Source organism: Nymphaea colorata, chromosome 4 (genome assembly GCF_008831285.2).
Source record: "Nymphaea colorata isolate Beijing-Zhang1983 chromosome 4, ASM883128v2, whole genome shotgun sequence".
Lineage (NCBI taxonomy): Eukaryota > Viridiplantae > Streptophyta > Magnoliopsida > Nymphaeales > Nymphaeaceae > Nymphaea > Nymphaea colorata.
In genome coordinates, this window is record NC_045141.1 from 14,799,220 (window position 1) to 14,827,182 (window position 27,963).

The 27,963-nt window shown below is 36.6% G+C and overlaps 2 protein-coding genes across 2 annotated transcripts in view; one reads left to right on the forward strand and one right to left on the reverse strand.

Annotated features, from left to right (window-relative positions):
- The window catches only part of LOC116253184 (probable calcium-binding protein CML17), a 29,048-nt gene extending 27,947 nt beyond the window's left edge, over positions 1–1,101 (forward strand). Inside the window, exon 2 of the mRNA XM_050077648.1 lies at positions 733–1,101. Coding sequence (XP_049933605.1) covers positions 733–975 — 243 coding nt within the window. The 3' untranslated portion in view covers positions 976–1,101. The remainder of the gene's footprint in view (positions 1–732) is intronic.
- Positions 1,102–7,368: 6,267 nt separating this feature from the next.
- LOC116253125 (uncharacterized) lies at positions 7,369–27,959 on the reverse strand. Its single transcript, XM_031627895.2, has 11 exons — positions 27,330–27,959; positions 25,450–25,518; positions 24,720–24,812; positions 23,171–23,292; positions 22,653–22,848; positions 20,191–20,366; positions 18,174–18,303; positions 16,952–17,112; positions 11,427–11,524; positions 10,850–10,952; positions 7,369–7,726 (listed from the first exon to the last, which is right to left on the reverse strand). The coding sequence occupies exons 1-11, from the start codon at positions 27,651–27,653 to the stop codon at positions 7,681–7,683; spliced, it is 1,518 nt and encodes a 505-aa protein (XP_031483755.1). The 5' UTR covers positions 27,654–27,959; the 3' UTR covers positions 7,369–7,680.
- Positions 27,960–27,963: the final 4 nt, after the last annotated feature.

The following is a 27,963-nucleotide window of genomic DNA, read 5'->3' on the forward strand; positions in this document are numbered from 1 at the left end:
TTTTAGTCGTTAACCAGTTTGGCATATAACCAACAGCCGTTGGGATGCAATCCAGTTGTAGTTGTTTATCTTGATAAAAGAAAGAAAGATGGTCAACCGCACGCGTTTTCAACAGAGACCTCATCGACCTGTCCTTCCTTCTCCTCCTCTTCTTCTTCTCCCACTTCTTCTTTTCTTCCATACGCTGCCTGGAAAGACATCTCTCTCTTCCTCTTTCTCTGTTTTCCTTATCCTATAAGAGGAAGAAGGGAGAAGGAAGGAGAGGAAGAGATGGTAATGACTCTGGTGTTCTTCGCCACCATATTCCTGTTGGGCTTCTTCAACTCCCTGTTTCTCTCCTTCTCACCGACCAAGAAGACCATGGCCTGGCTCTCCTCTCTCTTCATGGCCGTCTCCCCTCCCCCTGCACCCTCCACCAACAAGGCTCTCCCCTGCCAGCATCCTCTCGCCAAGACAACCAACGAGGCGGAGCTCCGCCGCGTCTTCTCGACGTTCGACCACAACGACGACGGCCTCATCACCCGGCAGGAGCTGCAAGACTCGCTGGAGAACCTCGGCCTCTTCGTCTCTGACGCCGACCTGGACTCCATGGTGGCGAGGCTGGACACCAACGGCGACGGAGCCCTGGACCTCCAGGAGTTCTGCGTCCTCTACGAGTCCGTGAACGTCTCCGGCAGGAGAGACGGCAACGCGGGTAGTGGTCGTGATGGGGAGGGGCTGGGAGGGGAAGAGGTCGGCGAGGACGAGGAGCTGAAGGAGGCGTTCGACGTGTTCGATGTGAACGGGGATGGGTTCATCACGGTGGAGGAGCTGGGGTCGGTGCTGAGCTCGATGGGGCTGAAGCGGCGCGCCAGCCGGACGCAGCTGGCCCAGATGATCGGAACCGTCGACGCCGACGGCGACGGCAGGGTGAGCTTGGCTGAGTTCCAGCAGATGATGAAGGCAGGTGCTGCTGGCATCTCGCCCCTCGCTTGAAATCAACGCCTCCGCCTTTTTCTCTTTGTAAATAGTTTAGTTTAGACGAAGCCACCATTCCACTTTTCCCTACGAGTACAAAGAAAATTTGCTTCTTCGGCTCTAAGTTGATTATTTTTCTTGCAACATATTTGATGCTTTTATTTCTCGGCAGCAATAGTTTAATTATGCCTAAAAATTCGCATAAAAAGCGCCCAAACATTTTATTTGTTACTTTTATATTGAATGTGTGTGGGTATTTTAATTTTTAGAAGGTTTTCTTCATCAAATGCATGACATAAAAGTTAGTTTAAAAAGAGAACAATCAGGACATATTCCTTTATTGGAATCATCTGACAGAAAAAACACTTTATATGAATCTATACAATGATATAGTGTTTTTGCTACCAAACTACCTCTACATATACTTGTAAATTGGTCCCTTTTAATTGGACGTTTGATATATAAAGAAGGGAGACAGTAAAGAATTGTAGGTCAGGTCCAAAAAGCATTGGATATAACTCGATCTAAATAACTATTGATATGAGCTATGCACCTAGCTATGCCGCACAATAGTATAATTTCAATGGCTCAATAGTTTGGAGTACTGATTTTTATATAAGGGAAAGTAAATGAGATGTCAAAGGAGCCAATACTCTCACCTCCCCTCCTTTTGTTTGAAGGTATAAGGCCGCTTCATGACCTTAGTAGAAGAAAGTATACCCCATCAATTGAAGAGTCTTACTCATCATTATTTGCAGTCTAGGTGAATAGTATTCATAGAAATTAATCTGATAACTAAGTTCTCATCCGCACACGAGTTTGACCACTTACTTCATGTCCCTTAAGACAAATTGTGCATGAAAACCAAAGGAAAAGTCCAAGAGAAACTTTTTTTTTATGTTGTACGGACCAATGGTAGAGCTACGTATATGAGCTAATAGTATAGGCAATTGATCACACTGCATTATGGATTCCAAATTGATAATCATGCTAAAGCGCGCGGCAATTTGTGACGATCATGTTCTAGTAATCAAACACGCTTAATACCTAGTTTTCGTTTTTGGTTTTCCTTTTAAGCTTAAATTTATGAAAGGGAGATTATCTGGTTAATTTGTATAGTTTCAATTAGTAAGCAAACTATGGATTATTTTGGATAGAGTTATAGGACTTTCCTGTAAGTGAACATGGTTTTGAAAGAAAAATTTATCGTGACCACTTTTATTGTTAGAAAGTTTTTGTTTATGAAAACAATATGCAAAGAGCAACTGCACTTTATTTTTCAGAGCGTGAATAGATATATTTATCTAAAGTGAATCTACTTTTCCTCAGTCCCAATTATTTTTAAGAGTTTGAATGGTTAGTAGGTTGTTAACCTCATGCTTACTCGAAAAAATATTATGTGATTATGGATTTTTTTCTTTCAATATTCATTTTATTTTTTACCCCTTCAACTCAAACCCAATATGTAGTTGTTGACACTTTGTTTTGGTAAATCCTTCCATAATGACGCCAAATTGACCGAAAATATATTTTTCAATATCCAAGAAAATGCCTTTTTTTTTTAACGTTCAATAAGACCAACAACGGTCGCTTGGACCAGTAAACAACCATGTCGAAGAAGCCAAAGAAGGCCAAATCAAAATAAAAAGGAAAATGTTATAAAGTCAAAAACAAAATATGAAAAACAATTCATAAGAATTATCAACTACTCCAAACCGCGTGGGCTCTTGACAACTACAAATTCTGCCATTTTTCCTCCACATATTCACTGTGATACGAGTCGACGATAGATACGTCGCTTACAAACCACGCGCTCGCACCTATTCTTCTCATAACTTTTACTTTACACAAGGTGTCATGTCATAGAATTTTTCTATGGGATGATGAGTTTGGCCGTCATGCTTTTAGAAACTAAGACTGTCCTCTAAGATGACAAGACTAAGACTTGATCTAGGGTTTTCAACTTAACAACAATCCTGAATACCTTTCTTATCGGTCGCTCGCCATTGATGTGACATAAAGATGGATGTTACAGAAATAGTAAAACCAGTCTCAATTTTGAGATCATCACTGACTTATGCATGATTTAGATGTTATAGGAGTGGTAAAGTCTGTTTGATAATGAAATCAGCACCTGTCGCCACCTATCTCATTTCATGCACATGGGGAAGAAAGCCAGAGACTTGAGACCATTGTATATCATATCTCTCTATGGGGACATAGCAGTAACAGTAACAGATACTGCTATTGTTTCATGTATTTATTTATGGAATGAATACCATAAAGTAGTTCATGAATCTGTCTTAAAAAATTGTAGTAAGTGTACGAAGTAATATTATTATGCTATTACTATTGCCAAATGACTCTGGCCCATTGTGGGCCATCTCCACCATTACCTTCATCCCCTTCTCTCTCTCTCTCTCTCTCTTTCTCTCTCTCCAAATTAGTTTCTTAGCTGAAATCATCTTCTTAAATGTGAAAAGTCTCTTCAGAAAAAGTATGCAGATCCATCCGTCATCTTTAGTGAATATTTATTGCATTCACAAAAGAATACTAAATGAGAAGGATGTGGAGAAAGACTGAAAATGAACCAACTGATATCTCAAAGATATTTTCAAAATTTACATCTTTTGAAAATGTTTGTGTAAAAATAGGAAATATGGAACTTACTCATAAATACAAAGTTTAGCGGTTGCTAATTCATCTGCTAAAAGGTAACCAAAACAATGATTATGAACTTCATTTTCCTAAATTAGATTCTTTTAAGATATGACTAGTGTGTGTGTGTGTGTATATATATATATATATATATATATATATATTGCAAGTCTACAATAAGGGCAAGAGCTTAGGGAAAAATTTGGGGAAATACATGTATGAATGTACATGATGAAGAATGTGTTTCTCCTATAGGAGAGAGATTACACATTATGGAATTCAATGAGCTGAATATTTAAGGAACTTTCATGAACTTTTATCCTTAGACTTATTATCTTAAGGATCACATCTTCCCCAACTAAGACAAAGATATGTGCTTTTCTTATATGGTAGACTACACATGGCAAGGTTCAATGAGATAAAAAGTTAAGGAACCTTCATGAGTAGCTTAGAATAAATTCCAACTTTGTTCTCATAAAAGATTGTTCTGCTTTAGTTAACACAATAATAAGTATGCATAGCAACACTACACAAAAAGATGGTTTCACCAACGCATGAAGAATATAACATAGTGAAAGTTGACTTTTACTAACCTTTATTCGATAAGTATGAACTTTTACCAATGTTCAGAAGAGGATATCGGTTAAAAAAGACATTCACGGATGCGTGAAGCTATTGTGTTGTTGAAGTTGCACCTTTACTAATGTCAAAAGCCAGCATCAATAAAAATGAAAAAAGGTTCAACCTTTACCGACGCGTTATGGTTCTCCCATCGATGAAACTTTTCGATGTTGAAGATTGCCGATGTTCAGCTAAGTGCGTCAATAAAAGGCATCTGTATCAGTCTAATACCAACACGTGACATTCTTCAAGTCGTTGAAACATATTTCCATTGAAACATTATCAACGCGAGCATCCCACGTTGCTAAAACTTTGCTTTGATCGATGTGTTGACTACGGACGTTGCTAATACCCTTTTCACTGACGCACTTGGAATGTCAGTAATGTTACTACATTAACATCATTGATGTGTAAAAAATTTTATCAACGTCCAAGTCCATTGTCGGCATAGTTTTTACTGACAACCCGTTAAGATGCCAGAAATAATTGATTATTATCGACGTTGTCGGACGTTGGTAATGTCAATATTTACTACATGTAGACTGCACTGGTGATATCCTATACCGACATGCCAGTCCAGTGTGTCGGTGATGATTTTTAACGGCACATTCTTTGACACACTCTTCACCAATGATATCACAGAACATCGGTAAAAGCATTAGTGATGCGTGTTTTCGTTTTAGCGACATTTTCTGGCAATTGGTAATGCTTAAGTTTTTTTGTAGTGCAATCATAAAATAGAGAGAAATATTATCAATGGTAGAAGTTTAGAAGGGTCACGTGTAGTGATGAGAAAAACAATTATCATCCTATTAAAACATCTCAACAATAAGGTCTAATCAAGACAGCAAGGAAGAGAGTTTGACATTTTAAAATTCAACTTGAACACTAGTTTTACGAAAAATTAGGAGTGCTTTGAGGGCCAGTAAGTACATGTGTCTGAAGTAAGATTTTTGTTTTCCCCTAATGAGGTTCTTTTTCTTCCAAATAGTAAAAAGTACTTCCCGAGTTTCCCGGCTTACCACTTACATGGTTCTCAAGAGTAGGATCATTCTTATATCTAATTAATCAAAAGCATGCACTCTAGAAGAGAGACTACGGACATATAAAGACTGATATGCATGAAATGTGAATTCATGAGGACAAGATTAGAGAAATAATCTTTACCAACATGCAAAGGACATTAAACAATGAGAATTGGCTGTGAATCATAATCTCTAGCATTTAATAAGAAAGAGAAGAAGATAATTTAGGTTTTTATAACCCACAAAATGCAAGGGTGACTTTAGTGTTATGGTATTCTTCTTGCGATGGTGGAACACAAACTACCCGAATGAAAATTCCATCGTCACAAGTGGAATTCTATAACAAACAACCTGCTCTAACAAGAAAAGGATATGTCATGGTGTTAATGATTCTAAGTGGATGTAAAATTCACGCTTCATTATATGAAAGTGTTATAGTAGCCTAGAATGAGATGAAATGCATGCAATATTATAAGAGTTATATCTGAAGGAAATAAACCATATTCTTAAGAATATCATGTATCAGACAAAAAATGAAATAGCGCGCGATACATACACAATGTGATCATGATACATAGTTCTATTATAATAGAGATTATTGCTCAAATTTTGGAAACTCACTTTTCTAGAGTGTTATCTGTCATACTGTTTTTCTAAGAATCGACAAACGCTTGCTAGATTGTGACGCACATACAAGTATTTATAAACTATTAAAGGCCTCCCTTTTTCTAGACATTCCGGCCTGGAGAAATTTTTGTATTTTAGGCAAAACTTACACGGTCCAAGTCTATCCGTTTAAAATAAACCTGCAAGAAGGTAACTAGAAGCTCCATAAATTTTAGCTGGTGATCGTAATGGCCTTGCAGTGTTGTTGACTGTCATGGTGGGAAAAGATACAAGTGGTGATGGCGCCCATTGAAGCTGCATGTGGTAGTGCTGGCTTTTGTTTGTAGCCTGTAGGAACGTTGATTGCACTCTCTCTCTCTCTCTCTCTCTCTCTCTCTCTATATATATATATATATATATATATATATATATATAATCTGTCTTTCCTTACGCAAGTTCCAGCCGAGCAAAACGCTCGGCTGGTTTGGGCCAGGCGATTGACAAAGTCTGTCTGCCAGGGTGCGGCTTCCTCAAGTCATAAACCGAAAAAAGCAAGCTCAAACATTTACGTGTTATATGATCTAAATATCCATGGGCATTGGGCACCCAAAAAGACTTAATCAAACGAAAAGTGGCTTGCCGTTTTACGTTTCTCCCAAGGGCCTAACTTTGGGCTCAAAAAAATGTAGCCCTTAGAAGAAGAAAACATTGAAAATATGAGGACCAATATAAGCCATTCGTTTACCCCTACCAGATTGTTCATAAGTTACACATGAATAGTATTTCCAGTAAAGCTGGAACTAGAGCGTCCCGTACACAGTGCACGCTTACAACCCAGAAAGTAAAACTGAGAAATGCGCCTTACATCTGGTTAGGAGATCCACTTAATGCCTTCAACCTGAAGGTCCAAGGTTCAGTACTCAGTAGACAAAATTTTGACCGAGTGAATGAATGGAAGACAACTTGCAAATGGCTCGCCGAAATTGGCCAAAACAAGAAAAAGGTTGGTGAACATTTAGTACCACCTCACTAGACCAGTCTCCCAGCTGCCAAACAAATAACTACCAACACATCATAAAGATCATGGAAGAAGGCAAAAAGGAGAATTATTTTTCTTTTTCATGGAAATCAACTCCCCACGAAACCAAGTGAAAAGCTGCTAGATTGCTCACCAGAGAGCAGCAAAAGCAAGTGAGTTTTGCAAGTGGAGCAGAAAACTTGCAGAGGTTGTCACCAAGTCCAGTTCCAGAGGTGAATATGATACACTCTCTCAAGCAGAAGCCACCATGAAAATGTAGAAAGTGAAAGTAGAACCTTCAGACTCACCACCACCTCCTAGGGCGGGTTGAAGTCAAAGGTTGCTTCCATTTAATATTTTGAAGGCAAAGCAGAGGGGACAAAGAATAGAGTTTAGGAAGATGGAGTATGAACAATTCGGATAAAGAATGGATACACATGTAGTATCACCGAGCAATTATTTGTATATGTAAGAAGGTGACAATTATACTCCTACAAATTTATTTTTCATTGATGAATCTATTCCCAAGTAGGGCAATCTTATACATCAGTATTAAACAAAATCTCCTTATTTCAGTTGCTACAGAAGTATATACAAAAATTAAGTTGTTAAAGAATGGGCTTTAGGAAGATGCTCTTACAAGGAGAAACAAAGATGAAAAAAAGAACTGGGCTTGAGGCTTAAAACACTTGATAAGTAACATATTCAAAGCCACTACTGAGAAAAACTTGTGGCCTAGAAAGATGCCCAAGGAGAGGTTTCAGTGCCTGCACGCCAGGAATGTCTATTGCAGGATTAGAGATTGTTCTTTAACCATGTTAGCGCTCCATTCGCTACCGATCTGCATGCCCAAGGAGATTATATGAGTTGCAATGAACACTTTCCATCCTTAGACTCAAATGTAAACTGCAAGCTACATAGTCATTTATGAATTAAAAAAACACGATCAAAGAACAGGAAATAGCAGTTACAATTTGAATAGTTACAATTTGAATAGTTACAATCTTTTGGCTGAGAAGAATTTGTTTGTAGTTATGCATATAGTTTACAAAACAGGGTCATTTCCTGTCAATAGTGACGGACTATTAGATAAATTCAGGTTGGTCAAACAACATAGAATTGACAAATGTCTATGCTTACAATTTTACTCTTTGGTATTACATAAGATACATTAACCCGTATGGTCACTTTGACCTTGGTCAAATCACACCCCAGTAGCCTAATATAATTGCTATGTCCCTCCACAAAAATTATATGTTCTGCATATAGCACATAAACGACTCAAGTATCTATAACTCAGCTGGCAAAGCAAAGCTTTGCAGAACAAAATCTTGAGTTCATAAAAATAAGAATAATACAACTCATACCTGACCATACACAAAACCGAGGATTTTACTCATACACCTGGAGAGCTAAGACCTAAGGATAAAAGGGGGGAAAAGGAAAAATATGCTCAAACTTGTTGTTCTGGAAAATTTCTTTCCAAACAGTGGTAGCGTGGAAGTAACTCAGTAGTGGTCCTAAAACACAATATACTTTGACACCTACAACCTAAGGTCCTAAAGAATCAAGAGAGAAATGATGAAACAGAGAAAGCACAAGTATGGTTGTTTGCACACACACACACACACACACAAACATGAAAAAGAACGAACCCCACATTTTGCCTGTCTATTTCATGTGCATGAAGTTGATGCAAATTTCCTGTCATTCTTTTTATCTTTTCCCAATCCTTTTGTGGTTCTAGAATTCCACTGTCTCCACTTATCATTAGACACTCCAAGTTTGAATTTATATCAGATAAAGCAATCTAACAACCATAGTAGTCAAAAGCTCGCCTAGGCCCTAGGCAGTCTCCTTTTCAACTAGCTGAAGCACCTAGCCGCCTAAGTCAAAAAAATGTTTTCAACATTTCTCTCATATTTTCTTCTTCTTCTACACATCGCGCTTTTGACTACTAAGCTAATAACTGATGTTAACCACTTAATTTAATAAACCTGTCCTACTTTGTGCATCAGGCCCTTAGTAGAATATCATGTTCATTTTGACAAGTATTGAACATAAGCATCAAGAATTGGGAACTTGAAGTATAATTACTTTCCCCTTTTTTGGATGATGGCACTACAGAATCAAGGGCAAACTTTTCCTTACCGCGCTTTTTGCATCTAAATCCTTGTAAGTGAATGGTAATTTCACAACTTTATGCATATATGGGGTGGAAGAGTTAAAAATAAAATAAAATACTAAATAAAGTGGCACTAACCAATTAAATCAATTTCAAATTAATATAATATAAAAAAGAGTCAAGCTCATAAGACTTGCTAAACAATTGGGACTCTGGATGCAGAGAAAGGAAAGCTTATATGCAAGAAAAGGTGAAGTTATAACTTTTCAATTAATAGCCATCACCATCCTTTTGAGGAATTGTATATGCTAATGCTTACATCTCTTATCATATAGCTTCATGTGACAAAGAAGTGAATAACATTTATCTGTCAGTAGAACCTTTTCCATTTTGCACGATACTACACTGGAGCAGTGACCACTGTCAATGGAAGTATTACTAAACGCTATGGTTTAATAACAGACATGTTTTCCAAATGCCTGATGCATGGTCACAAATGCAGCTCTCAAGAATTTATAAGGAAGGTCCTTATCAAACCTTTTTGCCTATACCGACCAAAATACTACTATAACCTGTACAGAACCTATTTCCTCTCTGTTTTAGCTACTCCACATTTAACTCAGATTTGGACCCTTTTTAGAACTGAGTTCAAACATGGCTAAGCTCCAAAGCTTACATGTAACTGTGTCATATCTTTATCAGATTTCAGTCAGATATTGGACTTGGATTTGGATTCAATTGTGAAACTGCACACCAAATCCAAATGCAATTAGTAATCAGATTGACTTTTCTTACCTAATTCAGCTAAACAGTTATGCTTTTGGAACGGTAATCAGATAAATCTGATCCATGACGTCCCTATCAATGTTCCTATTTCTTGTCCTTTTGTACCAACACTCAGTCCTAATTAACCTTGTGCAATCTTGAGTAAAACTTCCTTCCTTTGCGATGCCTTCTTTATGTTTCCATACAACTTCTGTTCATGTTGGTATGAGTCATCAACCACATGCCTATATGCCTGGCGATAAAAAATTGTGCACTTTCCTGTTTGCATATCAAAATGCTCTGGTCAAGCAGATAACCTCACGGGCCTCAGAATTCAGCTGTGACAACTGTTCATGTATATCCAAATTAGTATGAAATTCACATTTAAAACAATAATTTACCATTTCTAACATGCGTCAATAATAAACAAGGTAGCATCAACACATTTTCTTTTGAAAAAGGAATTATAAGATTGCCCTTCAATGAACAAACTCTGGCAGGCATCCTTTTACTAAGGAACATGGTACAGGTATACATACTTTTCTAGGCCATGACAACATAGCAAGAATCAATACTTTTGATTTGGGAAGCATAATTATTGGTTTCAGAAAAGCATGTACAGAGTAGGAGAAGGAGTTATAGTAGAATCATTCAGGAAACATGTACGAAAACAAGAGAAAACTTAAGAAGGAATAAAGAAGCATGAAGGCATAACAGAAGAGGAAGAAGTGTGATCCTGGCATGCTACCTCACTTCCAAAGTGAGCTTCTATAGGTGTGAGGTTCCCCTCTTGTACTAGAGCTTCACTCAGCCCTCGTTTGATGAGTTCATTTCATGGACAGCTTACTAGATAAACTCGTTGTTCACAATTTTTGTAATTGCTTGGTGAATTCTCTCATTGATATGTTGTAAAAACTATGGTATACCAAGAGCAAAATAGTACACAAGCATTTACAATAACCATGTCAGCTGACAACAAAGGGGCATAACTTCTTTTTAAGTGCAGAAATCATTGTTTGTCCAACCAAAAAACAAATCAAATTAATCACATGAACTAAAAGTAATAAAACCTACCCAGCAAAATCTTTTAGTTTTTTCCAGAGATTATCAGAGGCGTCAGATTCCTCATGCTCAGGCTTTCTTGAAGTGTCCCCATTCTGACCTTTGATCCTGTTGCCTGCATTCAACATACAATTAATTTATTAAAGTTTATAAATGCAAAATAAGCAATGCATATCAGAGAACATTTAGTTCACTGGAGACTTTAAGCACCATCGAAACCAGCCACTTCATGCCTAGTTTCTAGCAAGTTTTCAAGAGTAACTTCTTCTAACTTGATACTATAAATCAGTGGATCACCTATTCATAGCCACAAATATGGTTCTCAGGTTTTGAATGATGAGGTTTTTCTCGGGTATTTTTTTCAGTAAAATTGTTTTTTTTTGGGTGGGGAAAATCTCGGCAAATTTTGAAAAATGAAAAAAAATCCTAAAAATTAGTCAAACCTCTTTCAAGGATTTAGATTTTAGTCCCACAATCTGAAAATAGCTTAGTTACTCACTACAACTAGACACCCAAGGAAGCTTGGGTGTTCTCTGAGAAGCAGAATTACTAACACTGTAACACAAGAATATCATGTCCAAAGACAAACCTGTGTTACTTTGACTTTTGCTAATAGGACTAGTCCTTGCTTGGCTGCGAGTATCCTTCAACATGGCAATCTCCTCAAGCAATTCCCTTTCCCTGCCACTGCAAGTAGCAGAACCATCAAGGAAATTTGAAGTATGCTAAATAAGCAAACAAAAAAAATATATACTTTGGTACATGAACAAGCATTTGAGAGAATAACTTCACCAACAGAGTCACCACAAAAAGAGAATATTGAAATCATAACTTTAGATGTTCTGAGTTGTCAAGTGTGTGATCCTTAAGATGCAAATGGTTAAAACATCGTAAGAATCCCATTAAGCAAAGGAAATGAAAGATTTAGTACTTTGAATATCACCTTGAACTATATAAATATTTTTTCGTGTTCTAGATTACAGCTATTCTTTGTGATGAGGGATTATGTCATTCTATGTCTTAGTTGTAATCAACCATTAAGCTACAAGGAAAGGGAATACTAGCTGACATGGCATCAAAGCAGGAATTGAAACAAAATATTAAGTGAATCTGTAGCACTAGCTTTGCTTTTTCACTTGTTTCCAGCCCCTTTTCTTTTCTTTTCTTCTTCTTCTTTCCCTGTTCCTGTCATTCACCTTGCAAACTGTACCCTCAATTTGTCTGTACCCACAAATGAAGAACCTTTTATTGCTGACTTTTGTACATTTCTTTGACCAAAATGTTCATAAAATCTTTCTTCCTTCTATCTTGGTTTAAGTTGGTCTTCCTTCTTGGTTAGAAGGTAAAAGGGTAAAAACTTTATACTGATTGCATATTTACTATTTTCAAGTTTTGAGGGAGGTACATCCTCATTTAATGTGGTCCATGCCTAGGGTGTAATCAGTACTCATACCCATGAAGGGTATAAATATAGAGTTGATTATGAAAGATTCTCAATATAAGATCTTGAAGAGGCCACCATAAATTGCAGATTCACAAAAAATAAAGAGAATGAGCGAAAAGAGTGCACAAGGGGGGCAGCAGCAGAAGCCACACATAACCGTAATTCTCATTACATAATATAAAATGTTTCCATGGACTAAAATATCCTTGAGACAGGTATAACTTAGACACTTTTAAACTGTAGAAGTACCCATATCAACGCAACACAATGCTGGTGCTGGTACGGGACACTGCTTGGAAACAGCAGACTTAATTTCTGTATTTTTTGTATATTTTATATTTTAACATTTTTTGTTCAGTAATATCTATTTTATTAATGTAAACAACGAATTTATGTGTTTATTTGTTTATAATCTTATTATATATGTACAATGCATATATATATATATATGCACACATATAAACATACATATAAGTATAATATATATGGCTGTGTCCCGGTACCAAAGTTGTTTTTAATATACTCTGCGCCCACTCCGGCACCTGTATCTATACCCATGTGACATACTTGAGAGTTGAGACTATAAAATCAGTAGATCATAGCAACCACATTATATTTACGCATGTATATGGATCTAGAAAAAATCTGATCTAGATCCAAATCACGTCTTATCACCCTTCCTCAAGTTATACATGTTTTCAGACCTGAACAACTTATTCTTGAGAAAACAGTACTGACGCTTTGCTAGGCCTTTGGTGAACAAATTGACATTTTGGCTTCTCTGAACCTGAAAGGTTTGATCTCCTTATCTTCAACCTCTATCTAATGAAGTCTTGATCTATTTCAATATGCTTTATGCAACTGTGATGAACTAGGTTAAAGCAATGATGATAGCACCCTCATTGTCACATAATAAGAGAGATCAATAGACTTTTCCCAAATCACCCAATAGATGTTGATCCCATATGACTTCAACTGTCTCTCAATAGATTTCTCCCCAATCACCCAATAGATGTTGATCCCATATCACTTCAACTGTTTTAGCTGCCATAGACCTATATAACGCTTCAATACTGGGCCTTGTAACGGCCTCTTAATGGCACTGTATTTTGTTGAACAGATACGCAATTCTTTGAAAATAGATCTCCTCTTATGTAGATCTCCTGCGCAATCAGTATTTGTATAGTTGATGATTTCATGCCCTTTCTTGTTAAACCTATTCTTTTAATAAACAGGCCCATCTCAAATGGATACCTTTAAATATCTCAAAATCCTCTTCCTAGAATTAATATTACTAATCGTTGGTTCATGCATAAATTGAGGCATTTGTTTAATGAAATATATAATGTTGGTCTTGTGAAAGTGACATGTTGGACCATTCTTACAATACTTTGACAGATAGTTGGATCATCAAACAGGTCTCCATCTTGAGAGCTCAAGTTTTAATGTGAACCACTGGGGTATAAACTACGTGAGGCTGGAAGTCTGCAATTACCCATTGAGATGCCTAGACGGATTCTGGCTCTTTATAAAAAGAAAAACTTACCTCTTCCAAGTCAGAAAGTTATTATGAGTGAGTTTTCCAGAGACAAGTTAGCCTAGAAAGTTTAAAGAGAGCTCAGTGTAGGTAGAAGAGTGCATTGAGTCAAAGAGAAGGAAAAGAAGCAAGAGAAGAAATTATTCAATCAAATGTAATGCAGCAACGGATATCAGCTTTGCGCAGATAACAGAATGGCAGTATGAAAATGTGTCTTGCATTGTCATGGGCACTACAAATTAATTTCTCTATCCTGGAACGCAATCTGATTTTTCTTTGGAACAATGTATGTGCTGTGAAACATATGGTAATTGAAAATTATGCAGAACTCAGGTTAAAATCAGCTTCTTTTTGCGCAAATTCCAGATTTGGATTTCACTTAACAAGGAGAGGAAAACAAAATAGAAAAGGACCAGATCAGATCAGATAACACGTGGAAATCAGAAAGGAAGTTGACTCAACATAGAGAAAACAAAAAAATTGTAAACGTAATGAATTTGATCCAATGTCGGCCACAATATCAATCTTTGTAATTCTGTAACATGGCATATCTGATCAAATATTGAACCAATGATCCGATTCAAATCAGATTTCAGAACCCAAAAACCCACACGAGAATTAAGGAATCCAATTATCTGACATCAGAAAATAGAGATGATTTCAGTTCAAATCAATGCAGAAATTGAAAAGTTGTGGGGCTGTTTGAATATAAACTGTTCAAGATGTGTAGAATAAGGAAGGACACCTGAAACAGAAATATGTAGAGAAGGGTGTGAGAAAGGCTGTCTAACTGGAAACATATTTTTAGATCTATCTGGGTATATCTTTTGGAAGCAATATGCAATCTGGCTTTGATACCAGGTAAGATCTCAATATCATATCTTGATGAGGCCAGTGCAATTGTACATTCTCAGAACATACAGGGAACGAAAGAAGAGTGCACAAAGGGGGGGAGGCAGCAGCAGTGATACACAACCCCAGTCCTTAATCTTTATATAACATAAAATATTTCTTTGGACTAAAATGTCTTTGAGAGACTATAAATAATTACAACACAAGAGCCACGTTATAATTACATGTGTGTGGATTTGGGAAAATCTTGATCCAGATTAGAACATGTCTTATCAGTTTAAAACTTACATATTATTAGGTTTATTAAACCACTTTAACATGAAAGATGTGGATAAAACGACATTGAAGCATAAGCATGAAAAAAACCTTCCTTCAGCTAACATGAAAGATGTGGATAAAACGACATTGAAGCATAAGCATGAAAAAAACCTTCCTTCAGCTAACATGAGAGATGTGGATAAAACGACATTGAAGCATAAGCATGAAAAAAACCTTCCTTGAGCTATATCTCAGCTATCTATGGGTCAACTTTATGCAAATGATGAATGTGAGTAAACCAGAGTTGGAAACATTTAGTTAATCAAATTTGATAATTTAACGTTTCCATTATTTGACCATTTTATTTTACCAAGTTCAACATTCACCAGATTAGTGGACATTTTTGTGTTTCAATACAACAAGAAGATTTTATTTGTACCAAGTGGTTTTTGAGCTGGTTAACTGGTCATATCCTAAGTCACATGGGTACTTCAGTAAGGTCCGTGTACCCATGTCGCCGTACCCGTACCCACAAAGGGTACTTGGACACACTTGAGTACCTATAGATCCAAACTGCTTAATTTTACTTTGATTTAATTTTTTTTCACCTTACTTTTCATTCTATTCTTAGTCATTGTTCATTAACATATAATGTTTTTATTTATATCACTTGTTTAATAAATGTTGCTTTCATTTTGATTTTTTTGTGTTATTTTGCATATATACATACATATATCCTGCCATCCCACATTTTTTAAAGTTGTCATGTCCGTACCCATATCTCCGTACCCATACCCATGTGACTTAGGTCATATCTTATTGATGAAATGTATTGGCTTAGTATTATCTTGGCCATGGGGAAAATATGAGATCTAATGCTCTTGTTAGGTCAAATAAGTATCTTATGTCAAAATGGAGAAATTCTGTATCTCAAATCTTTAGTATTATCTTATTTATCATCTGTGCCTGCTACGTAGGAAGAATGCCATCACCCATTATAACTGAGAAACAGAAAGATCATAACTTCAAAAGGGGAAGAAAAGAAGAAAAGTGAAGAAGGAAATGTAGAAATAGAAACAGTTTCAAAAACAATTAAGAGAGAACATGAAGAAGATGAATCCATGGAAGAAGACCTCTCCATTTCTTTGGAAGAGGAAGAAAGGTAGAACCTTTACAAGAACATATATGAAATAGAGGAGATCTAGCTAAATGGAAAGCAAAAAAGATGGATTCAACTTTAAAGAGAGAAAAGTGTGGACTTTTATGAATTGAAAAATCCCTTCGGCCACTTCTTTCTGATTTTCAATGTTGGAATAGACCCCCACTATATATAAAAAATGATCGATTTCAAATTCTGTAAGAAATGAAATGTCCCAATATCTTTTTGATACATGTGCACATGATGGAAAGCAAAAAATGTCTTTCACATGTTACCTAGTTTGTCTACTTCTTCTGAAATGATATGAAAAAGATGTCCTTTTGCACAGTTCATGAGAAAAGGTGCACTAGGGTGTATATGCTTAGTTATCATCAACATTTGGATAAGTAAGTATGATATTCATATACCGCAATAATACCAGGACAACATGAAATCTTATATCAATAAAAACTAAAATCTTGAGATCTGCACAATCAATATAAAAAACACTATATGGATTTGACCATTGAGAGAAAACAATTTTATCAGGACCTATACTTGGAGTTTACATGCCATTTGCATGGCAATCCTTTTACCAAACTCCATCAGCCAAAGGCAAGAATTCTGCCCCAATCTTCCAGTTTTACATTTAAGAAAGGTGGCAATCTGAATTAACATCCTAGTGCAGCAAAATCAGGCCATTTTCACTTTGTTGCATGGAACAAGAAGGTCCAGTGGCAAGTCTTATGTTATTATGATCAACAGTCAGAAGGAACAGACTCCTTTTGTTTTCAAGGCATGCCTTCACAATTTGTTTAGACCACAGGCATAAGTAAATGGTTCTGACCAAACATTTTAAAAGTTAAAAAAAGAAAGACGGTGTACCTGATGCGATTTGGTAGGGTGACTTTCACGGTGAAGAGGTGGTCACCACGTACGGATGGTTTATTAAGTTTTGGAACCCCTCGTTTTGATAAAACAATCACATCGCCTGGTTGTGTACCAGGAGGAATCTGAAGTTCATTGACACCGTCAACCGTCTTTACCTGTAACACACGATTATCACGGTAGACAAATTAGAAAATTCCTTAATCAGGTCCTCTACAGTTACTATTGACTCTTTACAATCAAAACTCCAAAACCATGAAAGGCAAAAATGAGAGGGATCTTGAAGGGTGTCAACATGAAGACGACAAGCATGCTCAACCATGAAGCTCTGCAGCTGAGTTTTCCCATGGTGTCGTCCTCCTAAGGGATGGTGGTTGGGCTCACCCAATTGCAGGCTGTAATGTAAGTCTTGCCTTTGAAATGTTCCTCTCATCACAATAAAAAAGCTAAAAAACTCAGAAAAGAAGGGAATACAAAATAATTAAATGATAAATAGAAACATAATGGCCAAATTATATTTTTGTACAACCATGCCAAAAAATTTACAATTTTAATGACTCAAACCAATTTTTTGAAACTAGCAGTTGCTAGAGATATCTGGTCCTCGTTTTATATCATTTGGAAAGATAGCAGTTAAGTTATCAGTTGAAGCTTCAAGGTCCTCATGGCGAGCAAAGCTGAAGGATTCAAAATCCAATACATCTAAGATTTGAATATCAAGATCCAAGATGCAAATAAAGCAGGTAACGAATCTCAGTATCTTAATAAATCGGTCTAGATACAATCCATTGGAAGTCCAAGGAAATACCTAAGGTCATGGGACCAATTCCACAAGCAACTCCAGAAGTGTCACAATGCTAGTGACTAAGAGGGTAATTCAAGACCTCCATAAAGTTAGTGCATGATTGCAACTAGAATCCACTAGACCTACACAGGGTTCCAGTTGCCTTATGTAACCGATATGATAAAATGTTTCAAGGATCAGGGTTAAGATGCTTGTATACATATTACCATGAAGAAGCCAGTTTCAGATCAGCGCTCTTAAGGCTCTAAGAGATGACCTTATGTATTACGGCTGGTTCCATGGGTCTGATGGTTTTATCTGAATATGAGAGTTGACAGAGCAATGTTTTTTTCTTCCAGATCTGTGCACATAGCTATGCAGGGCTGCTTGCCCTATTATGGCATCTACTTAAAGACTGCCTAATAAGAGACTTACCTTCACAACTGCTCCCAGGATGGCATCAAGGTAACTTATTGAGACTGTGGAGCAAAGGTTTATGCCGTCCCTCTGTATCCCTTCAATCTCCTCGACATTGAGATACACATAGAGATCACCAGGAGGTCCCCTGCACAAAAAAAGAATAAATAGTTGTCAGACACACTCTGAGGGTCAGATAAACAATAAAAAAGGATTCAGATAAAGCTCAAATTTTTTTCACCCAACATCTGAAAAATAAATCAGCTGTAGAACAAAACAACTTTGAAGCTGCACGCTCACCATGAGACTTAAAGAAAAACAGTACAATCAAATAAGCACAGGAAGTATGAAAATATGAGCACATTCATAAGAAACAATGAAACCTAACGTTTGAAATGTGGTCTGGTAGCTAACCAAAATATTTTAAGTATGCTTTTCAAAATCTAAGAAGTGGAATGTGATTGGAATGTCCAAAACTCTATAAATTAAGAACTTACTAAACTTTGGATCATAAATCAGATTTTTTGGGTTGAAAAATCTAAAATCCATGATTTATGAACCTCAATGAAACCTACTGGACACATAAATTTGGTAATTTTTGTTTGATGTAATAGTTTTGAAGATTCTAAATCTATACATATGGTTGGGTTTTTGAAATGATGGCTGGAAAATGGCCAAATGATGACATGACAAACACATGGCAAAACAGTTGAACGACCAAGAAAGGTTTTTGTATACAGACACACACATATAACAGTGCAATGCAAGTGTATGTGAGTGTGTGTCAACTGAGAATATATCAACTGTATCAACTCAATCTGTGATGCATGATTATGGCAAAAGGGAGAACCATCCTTTTCCATTTAGAAAGATAAAATACTAGCACCTAACAAGAAAAGGAAAAGTTGACAATGCTGACACTAGTTCTCTATATATGTGTGTGTGTGCTTCTGTGTGATATATATATATATATATATATATATATATATATATATATATATATATATAGAGAGAGAGAGAGAGAGAGAGAGAGTTCCAAGATTATGTCAACTATTTTGTGGGGTCAATTGTGCAACCAGCCTTAAGTGACTAAATAGGAAGAAATGTAAGGCTAGGATAACCCAGAAAAAAGGACAAAAATGCCTTCAAAAAGAAATGAAGACTTGTTTTTCTGTCAAGAACATCTCACCCATGCATTTTGGTCATCTAATAGTTAAGAGTTTGGTAACTACATTAACAACATATATATATATATATATACATACACACACACACACATTCATAATCTGTGGGTCTGTGTGTGTGTGTGAAAATTTGATGCCTAGATCATATTTTATGAGCTGATAAAGCTAAGGCCATTAAATATAAAATGCTCATACAATCTAGTCCACCAAACATGACACCATGACAACTCTATCTTTTTCATTAAATGATCAACAATTAAGCATTGAATGAGAGACAGAACTTAAAAGCCAAGGTTAACAAGTTTGATATCAGTCAAGATTCTCTCTCTCTCTCTTTCTCTCTCTCTCTCTCTCTCTCTCTCTATATATATATATATATATATATATATACACACACTAAGCATTTTAAATTGGTTTTACTTTTACCAGAAAGAAATCAGAACCTTGGCAGTTGCATGACTTCATCTAAGGGTTCAGGCATGAGGCATATATTCAGTCCAACTAACCGCAAGCATAACAAGTTAACAACCACTTCTATGATCACCATTCAGAAGATGTACCCATACACATGCACAGATCAAAATGATGAATAAACATCTTTACATTTTTATGACATACAGAAACATGACATGCATGTCCAAGCATTACATATGATCCTCAATCTTCAGAAATATATGCACTAGAGTCTAGACAGCATTGTAGGCATGACCAACATTTAGAAGATCAAGATACATCAATGGCCTGTGGAATGGCCAGATGAACAAATATCAAAGAATAATGCATGAATTCTGGAAGAAGATAAAATTAAAAATTTCAAAGCTGAACAGCAAATACAAAAGAACTCAGCATACCCTCTTGGTCCTGCATCACCTTCTCCACGTACCCTTAGTGTACTTCCTTGACTGACACCAGGAGGTACCTTGACCCTCATATCCTTCTTAGTCCGGACACGCCCTTCGCCAGCACATTTTCGACAATATTCTGAAACAGTTTGACCGTCTCCACCACAGGTTGGGCAAACAGAGATCTGGAGAAAGCAATAGAAGTCAATATTAATGTGCATTCAGTACATGTATCCCAGACTGAGGACAACAGGAAAAGAATATCAAGAATCAATAGCTTCTTTTCAAATCATAAGAAAAGAAGAAAAAGCAATCAAACTTGGGAGCATGAACTTCACTCGTAAAAATATCTGCATGATCACTTCGGCAAATCAAATAGTAATCATGAAAACTGATCTTAAGCATGCGAGGTATTGTCCTATGATAACTTAAGAACTTCCAAAAAAGTTAGGATTGTATATTTGGATTCTCACAATCTTCAGCAAACTAAATCTCATAAAATATCATGGTAATATCACAAAAATATCATGGTACAGTTGAGGTCTTCAAGTTACGATAAGATTTTTGCTTTTAACCCATGTCATACGAGTGTAGGTGTAGGGGTGCCATTTTCTGAAAAAACTTTGGTACGGATTATGTGTATGTAATATATAATTATATACACAAGCTCTATATACATACATACACATATATGTACATACATAAGGGGTGCCATTTTTTGAAAAAAAAAAAAATCAGTATGGGCTATGTTTGTGTATCATATTTATATGTATATACATAAGCTCTACATACACACATGCATACCAACTTACCTACATGTATGTATATATGTATGTATGTATATATGTACATAAAATGAGAAGGACAAGTTGACTTGCGTCATGCTATTCTTTTACATTCTTTTTAGAAAACTAACTTTACATGTATTCTTCATGCTTCGAGATATGAAATATGAAAATCAGATAAAAAACACATTTTCTGGACATAAAGATCAGTTTTATAAGCCAAAAATAAAGCAGACCATCGACTGTTACACTTTTACAAATCTTAGATACACACTTTAAAAATGACATTGTTTATATGAATTTATAATGTTTTGGTTATGAAGATCACATCCATAGAGTTGATTTTACAAGAAAATGAGTAAAATATTATAACTAGTCTGTGCAGTTAAAAATGGCGACTAGTTTTTCTTTTTTAACACATTTTTTTCGCCTTTTTTTTTCACTTTTTTCATTTTTTTTCAGTTTTTTTAATGCCAAACAGTTTTTTTCATTTTCTATTTTTTATTTGTTGCAAATCTACTTATCTTGTGATGTTTGTGTTATTAGTTTCTTACTTATTTTATTTTTCCCTCATTTTTAGTTTTTTAAATTTTTTAAAAATTTACCGTATTTTTTTTCTGTTCTTTTCAAGCTCCCCATATTATACCCGAGAAAAACATGGCAGTTTAAAACTCCTAGACATTATCTATTACACTTTTACAAATCTTAGATACACACTTTAAAAATGTCATTGTTTATATGAATTTATAATGTTTTGGTTATGAAGATCACATCCATAGAGTTGATTTTACAAGAAAATGAGTAAAATATTATAACTAGTCTGTGCAGTTAAAAATGGCGACTAGTTCTTCTTTCTCCCTTATATATATATATATATATATCATAGTCACAAATAATGTCTCGGAGTTTTAAACGGCCATGTTTTTCTCGGGTATAATATGGGGAGCTTGAAAAGAACAGAAAAAAAATACGGTAAATTTTTAAAAAATTTAAAAAACTAAAAATGAGGGAAAAATAAAATAAGTAAGAAACTAATAACACAAACATCACAAGATAAGTAGATTTGCAACAAATAAAAAATAGAAAATGAAAAAAACTGTTTGGCATTAAAAAAACTGAAAAAAAATGAAAAAAGTGAAAAAAAAGGAGAAAAAAATGTGTTAAAAAATGTGTTTTCTGTGACTATTACATATATATATATATATATATATAACCGTTGACAAGTGCACTCAGTGCATGTCCGACTCAGATGCAGCATTTGCTGAACCAATGTCACAGCTTCTTCCATAGACCATTAGAATTTCAATAACATTCATCATAAGGTTTTGCAACCCTGATTTAAGTGGGGGGTGAAGCACTTTCCTTTTTGAAATTCCGTTTTCTTGGGCCTCAAAAACTTGAAGCTTCTGTTGGACCAAAATTGGACATTCAACTTAAGTTTTTCCACTTCCCACCCAACCCAATACTCGGATAAAAGTTAAAGGTCCTAAAGGTAAAAACTATTTAAATTGAATATTCATCTCAACATTGGGTTTCAGAAACTTGAAGGCCTTGTTTACCAAAATTGGATTTTGAGACCAAAAAAATTTGACAAAATTAACAGGTGCTGTGGAAAGAAGAAGCACAGATGATGACTAATTGGGGAATAATGACGCTTTTATGATTAGCAAAACAGGACTTACATACTTGTGAGAAAAGACCAAACGGTGTTTCCTCTGTCCGCATCACTTGGCCCCTGCCACCACAAGTAGAGCAGACCCTCATCTTTGACCCTATCTTCGCACCAGTACCATTGCAAGCATCACAAGTCTCCAAGTGAGAGAGCTCAAACTCTTTGTCTGCTCCAAAAATGGCCTCTGAAAACTTCAATGACATATCATATCTGCAGAAACAGTGAAATTACACATCATCGTGTTGCTCACATGGAAAATCCTGAATATTTACATACTTCACTTGCAGTAACTCTGAAGAAGAGATTATGCAAATATAATGGTGAGAATAATTTAATCCAAAAGGCTGATCATGACGAGCATAATCAAACCACCTAGCTAGACAACATTTGGTAACTCATTTCCTGAACCTTTTTCTAACAATGGGAATAGAGACTGCAACAAGCACAAGAACAAAGTGCTTAACTTCTAAGAGTACACAGATAACAGATGGACAAAAGGACAAAGAAGTTTTCACTTCAAAGCTCAGCTCACCGTAGGTCATCACCTCGTACAACAGTGGTGCGTTGACTGGTCCTGAATCCAGTTGGATCCATACCAGAAAATCCACCCATACTTGCACCAAAAAATGTCTCAAATAGATCAAAAGGATTAGCCTGGAAAAAGAAAAACAAAAAAATTGGCTGTCAGTTGCAAAAATTGGAGGGACGAGTTACACATCTACACGAAAAAGATCTACATACTCTATATATCCTTTTTTTTTTCGTTTTTTTTTTGCGGGGGTGGGGGGGTAGGGTTTGGGATGTTCTTATCCGCCAATAATTGCCAAACATAGACATTTTCCCTGAAACTCGAAAGTAACTACTGATTTCTCTCTAGGATAACAAAAGAAAAGATTCAGATGTCCCTTAAGAAACTCATAGCAGAAAACAATCCTTAAATTTTATTTGCAGAAAAATTGAAATATAATGTCTTTGCACCAGCTTCTGGTGCAAACCAAAAGCATGTCAATGGCAGCCAAAGATAACCCTGATCTTATGTATATGCACTACGGTTGTGCTTTTTCATACAAGCAATTGTGTACAACAGTTCCAATAAAGGGGAAAAGGTCACCGCCTATTAGCAATTTCTCCACCCCTAACGAAGAAAATATAGAGTACTCCAGAGAGCACACATTTTTGAAAACATAAAAAGGAAACAATATAACTGCAAAGAAACAGAATCCAGGACCAAAACTTGGGGCCCAAACTTACAGGATGAAAGTTATAGGCTTATAGCCTTACATTAATGCATTCCAAAGCAGTTTCTTTTAGTGTAACCAAAGAAAGACTTGAAATTGCATCTGTAAAAAGCTTTTTCAATCTGAATATTTCATGTCTCAAAATGCAGGGCAAGCTTTTTCAATCTGAATATATCATGTCTCAAAATGCAGGGCAAGAAATAAAGAGGTCAAGATTTCTATATGGTCAGATTTTTCTATTAGGGGCACACAGCATCCTTCTTTTGCTTAATAGTAAATAGGACACTGGGATTTTTCCTATCATTATGCTCAATAGTAACCAGGACACTGGGATTTTTCCTATCTTAGATAAGGAACATTAAATAGATGTGGCAGTGGTAACTGTGGGAGCTTCTCAAATCAAATGACAGACGTAGATTATGGTTTACAATTTGTTTGTTATTAAACTGTCCCACACCTAATGGAGCAAGATGGCAGGTAGCCTTCCTCCACCTTCACCAATAAATTAACCTAAAGCGGTGGGCAAAAAAAAAAAACTGTGATGACTAAGTTCCTAAGACAATTTGCAGGATTATACCTAAACAAAGCTTTAGCACCTTAACTAGTTAACAAGAGACCTCATCTAAGGCAAACACCAATAACCATTAAGAAAAAAGGTCTGCATCAGCAGCATGTTAACCATAATAAAATCCCAGCATCCAAGCTTCATTAGATAGATGACAATTTAACTAAAGCACCTCCTACACATGCTAAGACATTAACCAAGATGTGTTTGCAGACTAAGATAAAGAACATAACAACTAAGAAAGTAAATCTATGTTTGCAGGATGAGCTTTAACATACTGCATATGCTCCAGCAGAACTCCCAATTGGACTCTTCACACCAGCCTCACCATATTGATCATATAAAGCCCTCTTCTTATCATCTGACAACACCTGACAATTTAGTAGATCAGCATTCAAAAATATCAAGAAACAGAAGTACTATACGTAATGACCTAACCCAACCCACTCCTGAGCTTGGGTCCTTGGTTCGGCAAATCCCAAACCCACCCCTAGCAATTTGGTTTCAGTCTGAAAAAGGCTAGGAACCAGAACAACTAACTTCTTTAACAACCCCCTTTATAAGTTATTGAAGATCCCTCACAATCTTCAATACAAGACTAAACTTTTGGGGTGTTACAATTCACCCTGCTTAGGTACACGCGTCCACAGGTAGGACCGTAGGTCTGAGTGTTGAACTATGCTCTGGTACCACTATAACGACTCACTCACTCCCGAGCATGAGACCTTGGTTCACCAGATCCCAACCCACTCCTTAGCAGTTTGGTTCCAGCCTAAAAAATGCTAGGAACCAGGACAACCAACTTCTTTAACAACCCCGTTTATAAGTCTTGAAGATCCTTCACAATCTTCAATACGAAACTAAATTTCAGGGTGTTACGCTATAAGCATGAATAACAAAGAGCAAGTAATGGTGGGTCTGATTATCTGATGATACACATAGCACCACAAGAACTAAGAGAGAAACACATTGAAGGAAAAAGGGGGATTGGAGGAGTCAAAATTGTACCTCATAAGCAGTGCTTATCTCCTTAAATTTTTCAGTTGCACCAGGTTGCTTGTTCACATCAGGGTGATACTTTATTTTTGAAGTTCGAGGAAAATAAAGAAAAAGAGGATCGTGAGCAAAGGTTGCATAATGAACAAAAAAATGCTTCAAAAGGTTTCCAACAAGTTGTGGGAGACTGAAGCATCAAATATCAAATAGAATACATACTTCACATGGATTCATAAATCACGAAACTCTTTCCATTTGTGGAGTTCCATTACAAGTTATTATGCAGGATTTCTCGATTTTCTCATAGTCTTGAAGTTGCGAAGTTCAGGTTATTCAGGTCCAAAAGATGTAAATTAATAGCAAAAGCTGAAACAACCTGAATGAAGAATTAATGCAAGAAAGCTAATTTTTAATGCCTTTCTCTATAGCAAGTTGGAAGACTAACTAAGAGAATTATCATTTCGCAGAACAAAGAATGAAAGTTTAATCATTAGATAGTAATACCTTATATATGTATGCGCAATTATGTTACACCAATTACTGTCCTTTGTCCCTTCTCAAACAAAACAAAGGATCATTTCTAAGAAAAAATTAGATTCGCATGCCAAACTGCAATCAGTTGAATGGGAGTCCAGACTATGTAACCACCAACTCAGTTTGTGCATCTTTATAAGTGCATGTTACTGAAGCTGCTGCATGTCCATTAACATAGCAAGCAGAAAGCCTCCATGCCAACACAGGCAACACTTCTGAATGAAGTATATCTCGCAAGAAATTATTTGACTTTCAGTTTTTCCCTAGTGCTAGAAGCCCAATAGAGAGACGCTTCAAAAGGACCACATATCTAAACAGCCATTCTTAAAAGCAAAAAGCAGTAAGTGATGACCAGTTCATACTCCAATTTTGGGTACAGAGTCATGGCACTAGGAGCCAACAAGTTGTGGGAGACTGTGATTTACGTGTATAATTTGCAAGTTCTGGATTGCATGAGATGACCATTTAGATAAAATACCAAATCCAATGCCTCGTAATACATAAACTCCTATCCAGGTAGAACTTCCCAAATAGAACCTTAAATGCAGTAAAAACTTGAACTTTTGGAAGAGCAGTGAATGATGTATATCATCTCAACTTGAGAAGGATACTAGTAAGAAACCAAATATGTTTCTGCTTACTTTCAGCTTGCATCACATGAACGCAGCATATAAGCTGCCAAACTCAAAGTCGACTTGGGTGCAAATGCAGGTCAGGCTATTGGAATTTCAACTTGTAAATACTTCGTGACCCTACATGGCTTAGTCTAGCACTTGGTCTTGGCAACATAGTGATCAAAGCTGAACTAGACGCCTTCTCATGAAGAAACCCTATGAAGCAATAGCTTAAAAGAAGGAGAAGTGCATCTGAACTGGAAATTGAATAAATGAACTGGAGGTTATTCATATTCAGTTTATGCATACACGTCCAAAATTTATTCGAATGCCATGCTCGTATGCAAAAATTGACACTTCCCTCAGAGTCTCCAGTCTGTTATATTTGATATGAGCTTTTGTAGGCAAGAGGTGGCTTGCGTTCGGCAGCTTTAATTTCTCTTCAATTCTTGGTAGTATGCTACGACAACAAGAGAGAACAAAAAATCCACGTTTTTCATGCTAACGACCTCCTAAAGTAACATGTGTTTGGATAAGATAAGAGGCTGACGAGTGACGAAGGCTTACTACGACCTACTCTTTCTTCGCCAGTTGGATTAGCCACTTCCAGTGCAGCGAAGCCAATATTAACGCAAAAGACAGAATATTTAACTTGGGGAACATTGTCACTCTTCATTACCAAAAAGATACGGAAAACAATTGAACGAAAACGGGAGTAATCCACTGTTAAGGTTGCCTCATTACCTGCCGAGCCAACTTCCTATAGGCACTCTTGATCTCTTTGCTAGTCGCTGTCCTTGGGACGCCCAGAGTCGAGTAATAGTCAGCAGAAACCACGTTCTGCAGGCAATCAAGGCGGCCGCCTCCGACCTTCTTGTTGAAATCACAGGAAAAAAGCAGAAGTGGGTCACTCCAGAGGCTGTAGCCCCCATTTAGGAAGGATGGTGTGCCATGAAGCGGGTGGTGAAGGAGCTCCGACTTCAATCTGGCATTGCCAGGGAAGGACTTCTCTGGGGAAGAGGAAAAGGGTGAGAGATTGACAAAGTGGTAGGAGATGGACAGCGCCATTGAGGAGGGGAATTCAACGGGAGGAAAGATGATGGTCGATCATCTAGAAGGAGAAGAAGAAGAAGAAGAGAAGGGAAAGAACTAAGAAAGAAGAAGGGAGGGGCAGAGTGGGATGATGCAGTCTGTAGATGTATGGATGAAACTTGGCTCCCTCCCCCTCTCTCGTTCAAGTGATATTATTTTTATTGCCGGGGGGAGTTCTGTTCCTGAGTCAGTTGTTTGATTTCGGCACGGTTGAGACTTTATCCTGATTTTTCCTCCCGTGTTCTTGCTGAGCCATTTAAGCACGACACAATCCGCCCGATTTCGG

What these genes read in the sequence shown, in the direction of transcription:
- LOC116253125 (XM_031627895.2), bottom strand. Translation starts at nt 27,653, where the DNA reads ATGGCGCTGTCCATCTCCTACCACTTTGTCAATCTCTCACCCTTTTCC. An exon ending in ATAGGAAGTTGGCTCGGCAG is followed by an intron (nt 25,519 to 27,329) that starts GTAATGAGGCAA and finishes TCAAAAATAAAG; the next exon opens with TATCACCCTGATGTGAACAA. An exon ending in CGTTTGGTCTTTTCTCACAA is followed by an intron (nt 20,367 to 22,652) that starts GTATGTAAGTCC and finishes TGCTTTCTCCAG; the next exon opens with ATCTCTGTTTGCCCAACCTG.